Source organism: Plecotus auritus (assembly GCF_963455305.1).
Source record: "Plecotus auritus genome assembly, chromosome: 7".
Lineage (NCBI taxonomy): Eukaryota > Metazoa > Chordata > Mammalia > Chiroptera > Vespertilionidae > Plecotus > Plecotus auritus.
Window position 1 is genome coordinate 122,089,838 of NC_137774.1, and position 9,349 is coordinate 122,099,186.

At 41.4% G+C, this 9,349-nt stretch overlaps 1 protein-coding gene across 3 annotated transcripts in view; it reads right to left on the minus strand.

The window, feature by feature from the left end:
• SLF1 (SMC5-SMC6 complex localization factor 1) overlaps positions 1-9,349 on the minus strand; it is a 72,385-nt gene that overhangs the window by 30,283 nt on the left and 32,753 nt on the right. For 2 of the 3 annotated variants that reach the window (XM_080678352.1, XM_080678350.1), the window contains exons 7-11: positions 8,628-8,774; positions 7,908-8,054; positions 5,705-5,827; positions 4,363-4,416; positions 3,066-3,224 (exon numbers count right to left, since the gene is read on the minus strand). In XM_080678352.1, coding sequence (XP_080534478.1) covers positions 3,066-3,224; positions 4,363-4,416; positions 5,705-5,827; positions 7,908-8,054; positions 8,628-8,774 — 630 coding nt within the window. The remainder of the gene's footprint in view (positions 1-3,065; positions 3,225-4,362; positions 4,417-5,704; positions 5,828-7,907; positions 8,055-8,627; positions 8,775-9,349) is intronic. The other variant, XM_080678351.1, reaches the window with a different exon arrangement.

Sequence of the window (9,349 nt, forward strand, 5' to 3'; positions counted from 1 at the left end):
CTTGCCTGCCTGCTTTATGCCCCCAACTGCCCTCCCCTGCTGCCCTGGTTGCCCCCAACGGCCCTCCCCTGCCAACCTGGTTGCCCCCAACGGCCCTCCCCTGCTGGCCTGGTCACTTCCAACGGCCCCTCCCAATGGCCTGGTCGCCCCCAACTGCCCTCCCCTGCTGGCCTGATCGCCCCCAACTGCCCTCCCCTGCTGGCCCGATCGCCCCCAACTGCCCTCCCCTGCCAGCCTGGTGGCCTCCAACTGACCTCCCCTGCCAGCTGGATCACCCCTAATCCTCTGCCAGCCTGATCTCCCTCCTAATTGCTCTACCCTGACGGCCCGATTGCCCCTAACTGCCTATGCCTCAGCCCCCACCACCATGGCTTTGTCCGGAAGTCAGACATCTGGAAGATGGCCGGTTGACCCGGTCTAATTAGCATATTACCCTTTATTAATATAGATAATTTAGGATAGGATTGCTTAAATAGGGGTGGGGGGGAGGGAGGGAGCCTTTTTTCAGCAGGAGGAGATGCTCTTGGCAGACAAAAATACATAACCCCTATATCTGGACTGATAGCCAGCCATATGCACTATACTGCCAAACCGGTCAATAAAAAATTGAACCGCTTTCTTACACCTTATACCAAACAGCTGTTGCCGTTAATACCCCTCCTCAGCCCCCACCTTAGGTTCTGCCTTTGCAGTTCACCCATATTAGGTTCTGACTGGTCAGTTTCTATGTCAGTCGGTGTCAAAAGCTCCACCTCCTAGGCAGCCATTGGCTCCTCGCAGTTCACCCAGATTTGCTTCTGATTGGTCGGTTTCTATGCCAGTCAGCATCAAAGGCTCTGCCTCCTAAGCAGCCATTGGCTCCTCTAGAAAATCCAGAATGGCCCCGCCTTCATGTTGGCACCAGCCCTTTAGTCACATCCCAAGACTCTTACCAGGTGTATCTCTGGCCGCTCTGAGAAGGGGCACCTCAGGTCTGTGCTGATGGCAATTTTGAATTCTCATCCCTGACCTTACCTTCTTACAGTGTGAGCTCCGTGAAGGCAAGTATTTGTCTTGTTCATTCTTAGTTCACTCATAGACTTAACCTGTGTCTATGCATCTATGCTAGCACTGCATGGTGATGAGTCAAAAGGTTGTTTCAGTCATCACGATCACTGCCTTTATATATATACTAGAGGCCTGGTGCACAAAATTCGTGCAGGGGGGGGTATCCCTCAGCCCAGACTGCACCCTCTCCAATCTAGGACCCCTCAAGAGATGTCCGACTGCCCGTTTAGGCCCAATCCAGGTAGGATTGGGCAGTTGGACATCCCTATCACAATCCAGGACTGCTGGCTCTCAACTGCTTGCCTGCCTGCCTTCCTGATTGACCCTAACAGCTTCTGCCTGCCAGCCTGAATACCCACTAACCACTCCCCTGCCAGTCTGATTGATGCCTAACTGCTCCCCTGCCAGCCTGTTTGCCCCTAACTGCCCTCTCCTGCTGGCCTGGGTCCCTGTAACTGCCCTTCCCTGTAGGCCCAGTCGCCCCAACTTCCCTCCTCTGCTGGCCTTGTCAATCCTAACTGCCCTCCCCTGCAGGCTTGATTGCCCCCAACTGCCCTCCCTTGCAGGCTTGGTCCCTCCCAACTGCCCTCCCCTGCTGGCCATCTTGTGGTGGCCATCTTGTCTCCACATGGGGCAGTCATCTTTGATCACATTGGGGCAGCCATCTTGTGTGTTGGAGTGACGGTCAATTTGCATATTACTCTTTTATTAGATAGGATTAGATAGGATAGAGCAGTGGTCGGCAAACTGCAGCTTGTGAGCTTCATGTGGCTCACGAGCTGCGGTTTACCAACCACTGGGATAGAGGCCTGGTGCACAGGTGGGGGCCAGCTGGTTTGCCCTGAAGGGTGTCCCGGATCAGGGTGGGGGTTCCCTTGGGGCGTGGGGCGGCCTGGGCGAGGGGCCTGTGGTGGTTTGCAGGCTGGCCATGCCCCCCGGCAACCCAAGCGAGGCCCTGGTATCTGAGATTTATTTATCTTCTATAATTGAAACTTTGTAGCCTTGAGCAGAGCCAAGCCTCCTGCTCACTCCATGGCCGCAGCCATTTTTGTTGGGATTTACTTATCTTCTATAATTGAAACTTTGTAGCCTTAAGCAGAGGCCAAGGCAGGCCAGGGCAGGTGGAAAGCTTGGCTTCCTCCATCGTCGGGGAAACCCAAGCCTCCTGCTCTCTCTGTGGCCGCAGCCATCTTGGTTGGGTTAATTCCGTGGTTGGCAAACTGCGGCTTGCGAGCCACATGTGGCTCTTTGGCCCCTTGAGTGTGGCTCTTCCACAAAATACCACGGCTTGGGCAAGTCTATTTTGAAGAATTGGCGTTAGAAGAAGTTTAAGTTCAAAAAATTTGGCTCTCAAAAGAAATTTCAACCGTTGTACTGTTGATATTTGGCTCTGTTGACTAAAGAGTTTTCCGACGACTGGGTTAATTTGCATACTCTCTCCTGATTGGCTGGTGGGCCTGGTTTTGTGGGTGTAGCAGAGGTACAGTCAATTTGCATATTACACCTTTATTAGATAGGATATTAGTCTGACATAGCTTAAACCTATTATTTCTTCAAATTGGCAGCTTGCTGATGAACATGATTAAAAAGCTACCTTTGAAAAGCTATCCCTACTGGTTTTCAGTTTAACAAGTACGTTATCTATACTATAAATAAAAATGGTTATTAGCAATGTACTAAAGGAATAATTTACCAAATGGCACTCTAGGTTATTGTAGCGTAATGTAGTCTAATTCCACTGCCATGACACATACACATAACACATAAAAATAAATAAATCAATAAAATAAAATTTTTTCCATGATAAAATTACCTTGAAAATTCTGAGAAAATAGTAAGTTAAAAGCACTCAGAGTAATACCTGGTAAATAGTTTAAAAACAGAAGAGAAATGGTAATAAATGGTTACCACATTTCCTATTAAAATGAGGCAAGAAGTACTGAAGAGAAAATGAGCTGTAAGCATACAAGAAATGAAAAAATGTTCATATTTTACATTCTTTGAAATACTGTTCTTACCTGTAGAATATTCTCTAGAAGAGCATGAAGAAGGCATACAGGAGGGATATAATGTGCTTGCAAAGAGGAAAGCTCTTCAATTGCTTCTTTAAAAAACTGGCCTTCGATGAGACTTTCAATTAAATTTAATACACCTCTGGGAATTTCAGCATTTTTAACCTAAGAAAGGAAAGAGTCTATGACTCAAACAAGATAAGGGTAAAATCCTGGGATCAAATCTTGAATTATGAAGAAGCCTTAATTTCCTCATCTGTAAAGTGCCAATTAAGTTCTGACTTTATAATGTCACAGGATTGTTACATAGTTCATAAAGGATGATTTACTAGTATAAAAGTAAGTTTTACAACTATAAGGCACTGCAAAAAATAGATTACTGCTTTACTTATTTTCTGTTGCCTTAAATAGTAAGGGGAAATACTCCCTCTAAAAGAAAACATTTAAAAGGCATTTGCAAAGTCTGGCTGATGATGAAGAAACCTAAGTAAGAGCTACAATTACACATAATTCTTTAGGTGCAAAATTATTTTTTTATCTTTTTTAAACTTATAAGCAAACTATGTCTAAGATATACTAAATATATTAAAATTCTTCAAGCACCATCAATATTTGCAAAAGTAACAACTGCATAATGTCACTAAAATCACTCTGAGAATGCACATTAATACAGTTCTAAGAGTTCCATGAAATACATTTCCCTTGGTCAAAATATTTTTAACAATGCAAGTTAACCACTTTGAACTAGTCAAGAATCAAAAATATTCTAAAAGACTACATGGAATAAAATAATCATTTTAAAGGGGTGGAAAGTATATAAAAGATATATACATTTTTAAATACTATATTTTAATCTATAAGTAGTATTTATAAAAGCTATAAAATATGAGAAAAGGGATACAAAACTCATCTGTGATGAGCACAAGATTTTAATTCTTGTTATTAGATTTTACTACCATATAAAAATTTTTGAGGCTATGACAAACAGTATTTTTAGTGTTGATTTCTATTTAGGAAAACTACATTTAAAATTTAATAGGGGCCCTGGAGTCGTCTCAATACACCCAGGTGTGTGTTTGGCACATACAAGAATCTACCAATGATTTCATAAATAAGTGGAACAACAAATTGACGTTTCTCTCTCTCTCCCCATCCCACTTCCTCTCTCTCTCTCAAATTAATAAATGAAAAAAAAAGAAACTTTCTTGGGCAGACAATACATTCCTTTACGTCAAAACACTAAAAATAACAAAACATAAAGCCCCATTTTTGCCCCGTCACCACCCTACTGCAAGCCCCTTACCTCCACATTGTATACTGGTTGTTTATCTATCTTAATGCAGCTGTATCTTATAGCCTACAAAATATCAATCATATAATTAAAATTTAACATTTTTTTGGTCAAAAAATACATTTCAGTTTACAAACTTCAGACAAACTTACAAAACAAATTCTGATACTCATGTTTGCTCAGGCTGGGGACGTCTATCATTTTAGGGTAACAGTACACTGATGAATATGAGCATTCTCTATTTTCTCCTTCTAAATTAAAATAACTTAAAAGGCAAATTCATATTTACTTTGAAGATCTGGAGACGTCCACTGTCCTCACTATTTTAATAATTTGAAATATAAATAGGGAGAACATTTCATATAAGGGTCCATAGAAGAAAAATATGTAGTCATGTTTTCTATAAAATCATATGTATACCTTCCTCTATTGTTATAAAATACCTACAATTACATATTTGTTTAAAATATTAAACTAGAAAAGTATCTTCCACAAACATAAAAAAGATAATATCCTGATTATATAAAAAGCTAATTTACCAAACCATAATTTTTCTTGAGCTTATCAGATAGCAGTTCTCAACTTGTGTGTCGCGACCCACAGGTTGAGAACTGCTAGCAGGGTCGCCTAAGATCATCGGAAAACACAGGTATTTACATTACGATTCATTAACAGTAGCAAAATTACAGTTATGAAGTAGCAACGAAAATAATTTTATGGTTGGGGGTCACCACAACATGAGGAACTGTATTAAAGGGTCGCGGCATTAGGAAGGTTGAGAACCACTTCTCTAAGGAAACAGGACATGAGAACTAATTTATCCAAGACACAGCATCGTAGAAAGAGAAGGCCTCCATTAAAGAGGGTAAGAAAACTTCAGCTAAAATTTTCACCACTAGCTAAAGGTCAAGGGAGGGCTGCATGAAGAGAACAGACACCCTGGGAATCAAAGACATACGGTGAGTTATCACTCAATGGAAATATTTTCTCCATGGATCTCATCAGGGCACATGGATAAAAAAGGAGACAGGATGGGAGACTAAAGAAATCTTCCTCCCTCTAGGTGAAGGCCTGGGCAAGGTGAACAGCGGTTGCTATGGGAAAGGCAGCAAACCCTGTTACATATAATTTATGTATAATCATGGAGGTATTAGCAGAGAATTCAACATATTTACTAAGTGGCCAAATACTTACTGGTCATAACAAATTAATGAATTAAGAAAAGTATTTTAAGAAACATTAAACATAATAAGGAGCCATTTATTATTTTTATTATTATAATTATTATTATTGTTTTGGTTATGCTAGAGAAGAACAGGAAACGATACAAAATCTTTAGCATGCCAAGTTCTACCTGAGCTCTATATATGTGCTTCCTTAAGGCATTTTTTATTTCAACAATATCCACATTTGTCCTGATATCCTTGGTTTCTGATTCTTTGTCATGATCAGCAAAAACAGAAATCTTCCTTTCTTTCTGCATACATGGAAAAGTACGTTAGACAGTGTACTATAGTGTCAACACAAGTGATTAGTATCACAATGGAAAATATAATACAAGAGCACATTCATGCAGTGTTAACCACAGCAAGTATCCTTCCAATTATCCATACTAATAAAAGGGTAATATGCAAATTGGTCAGGATGCCCCCACAGTAACGACCGAATAGCAGGCTGCGTGGTGCGACCAGGCCGGCGGGGGGGGTTAGTTGACAGCAACCAGGACGGCAGGAGGGGCAGTGAGGGGCAACCAGGCAAGTGGGGGAGGCAGTTGGGGGCGACCAAACCGGCAAGGGGGGCAGTTGGGGGTGACCAGGCTGGCAGGGGAGGCAGTTATGGGTGATCTGGCTGGCAGGCAGAGGTGGTTAGGGGTGATCAGGCTGGCAGGGGGGCAGTTAGGAGCCAGCAGTCCTGGATTGTGAGAGGGATGTCCAACTGCCGGTTTAGGCCCGATCTGGTAGTCGGACATCCCCCGAGGGGTCCAGAATTGGAGAGGGTGCAGGCCGGGCTGAGAGGACCCCCCCTCCCGTGCACAAATTTCGTGCACCGGGCCTCTAGTCTTATATAAAGACTGATTCTTTGGTATGATCAGCAAAAACAGAAATCTTCCTATCTTCCTGCATACATAAAGACTAGAGGCCCGGTGCACAAAATTCGTGCACGGGAGGGGGGGGGTCCCCTCAGCCCGGCCTGCACCCTCTCCATCCTGGACCTCTCGGGGGATGTCCGACTGCCTCTCGCAACCTGGGACTGCTGGCTCATAACCGCTCGCCTGCCTGCCTGCCTGCCTGATCATCCCTAACCCCTCTGCCTCAACCCGCACCTGGGACCCATGATTCCCTCCTCTGGCCAGTTGCAGGCACCCAGGACCCGGGCTTCCCTTCTTCTGGCTGGCCACAGGCACCCAGGACCTGGGCCGGCTTCACAGCTTGTCCCGCTCCCGGGCCGCAGGCATAGGCACAGCCGCTGGCGCTCGGGACCGTGGGGCGGGTGGCTTGTCCCTCTCCCGGGCTGCAGCCTGGCTGGTCCCCATTCCTCTCTCGCGAGCTCATTTGTACCTGGCTGGTCCCCATTTCTCTCTCCCCGGTGTTGAGTGTCTAAGCCTTTACAGAGTGAGGGCGTGACAACCATTTGCATATTAGCTCTTTATTATATAGGATTATACAGTGAAAAAAACGTTTTTAAAAAGTAAACAGTTCGATTTGGAAAGTTTTACCTCATATTTACATATGTATTTTCTTAAGGTATTTTTCATTTTAGCTTGTCCCAAATCTTTCCTAGAACCTCTCTTGTGTTTCTTTATTGCCATGCTCACGCAAGATAGGATCCATTATTTATTTACCTTTATCATTCTCTGAAGAACCTCCTGAATATATGTATATAAATTTAAATCTACAATAAAAGCATAATATGCTAATTAGACCAGACATCCTTCTGGACGACCTTCCAGATGAAGCCAGGGCTGCGAGAGAAGCCTGGGTCCTGGATGCCTGCCGGCGACCGGAGGGAAGGAAGGCCTACTCGTGCATGAATTTCGTGCATCGGGCCTCCAGTTGTAAAATAAAGTTATAATCTAGAAAAATTAACTCAAGAAGGATCCCATTTTAAAGAAAAGCTATCTTATTAAAATGGTCTATATTATACTAGAAAAGAGAACAATATAAACTAAACTTTAGACCAGAATGTGTTACCGAAACTACATACACCTGTAGTCTTAAGGTACTTTTCATTTTAACCATTTTGGCCTCTTTTTTCAGAACATTTCTTTTTCTTTTTTGTTACATTCAGGCAAAACAAAGTGTATTTGAATATCCTGATTATTAACTCAAATTTCTTTGCATGTATATGTAAAAATACTTTCATTGTGAACCAAAGTTAACCATAACATTATGCATATCACACCAGATTAACTCAAGGATTTTCCCATAAGATGTGCAGGTTAATATTTAACACAGCAAGCAATCATAAAAATCAAGACTATATATGTCTACATTACACTAGGGAAGAGCCAAAAAAAAAAAAATGAAAACTGTTTAGCTTAGCTTACAAAGTTTTACCTGATCTCTGTATGTGTGCTCTCTTAAGGTACTTTTAATTTTATCATATTGGACATCCTTCCTGGAATCTCTCTCTTTTTCTCTTTTGGCTTTTTTCCTCCGAGTATAACTCCTTTGGATGTCTTCATCCTTTTTCTTAATTCCCTTCTACATGTATTTAGACAACAATTAAACAAATCTTAACATGAATATGTTATCCAAGTAAATTTAAGATGAGTCTGACTTATAACAATATAATACATTGTAAAATTAGTAATTATATATATATACAACAGGAAAACTCATCCAGTGTTGAAGAGGGTATACCATAAGTAACATATTTTAGAAAACAGTTGGGTATTGCTGAGTACAACCGAACATGCAGTCCTTATTCCCAACATAGGAATTCTACTCCTAGGAATATATCCTAAGCTAGAGAAACTCTTAAACATGTACACACCAAGAGACATGGAAGAAAATGTTCATATTGCTCATGGCAGAAATGTTCATAATTGCAAAAACCAACCAATTAATCAAACACCAACAAAAAGAAATCCAGCAAAAAAGCAAGTCACAGAAGACTATAAATACCATGAACTTTACATTCTTTTAAAAATTGTACATAAATGCTTTATAAAAACTTTTGTACATATAATTAAAAACAATTTCATAAATAACATATCTGGCAAATTTAGAAAACAGGTGTAAAATAGCAATTATTTTTAAATTGAAAGATCTTACCTGATTTCTGTATGCGTGCCTTCCTAAGTCATTTCTTGCTTTAATAAATTTCAAATCTTTACTGGACTCTCTGAATTTTTCTTTTTTGTGATGGTCAGTGAAAATAGAACTAACAATAACATCTTCATCATTATTTTGCATTTTTTTCTGCATATTTATAAAAATATTTTAGTTACTGTTGATTAACCATGACCTCAATACAACCAAAGCAAGTGAAAACCAAAAAACCCACGCAAGAAGATAGGTTTTGGTGTCCTCTCTCTCCAGAGAGCATGCCCATGACTTGCCTTTCAGGCATGCATATCTTACACTCTAAAGGGTCCCCATGAGACTTGCAACTAGGGGAGCAATAATCAGCAGCAGCTTGTCCCCGGCTAACGCCCTGAACCTGCCTCCAATGCCCCCTTTTCTCTGACTCTTCCATGAGCCAGAGCAGCCCTGCCTAGGTTCTGTCCTGTTCCTTGTTTCATTATCCCCAGCTTTAATAATCATACTCTCAAAATAAAATTTGTAAAACTTACATATGAGATTAAAGCATCTTGTGAATTATATTACATCATAGTTATACTAAGATGAAGCAGAAAAATGTATTTTTAGTTTATAAAGGCTTATATTGTGTTTACATACACATTTAATTAGGTACTTGCATTTTATTAACTTAATCTTTCTGGGAATCTCTGTACTTTTTTCCTATTTGTCAGTCAAAGCAGAATATGGTTATC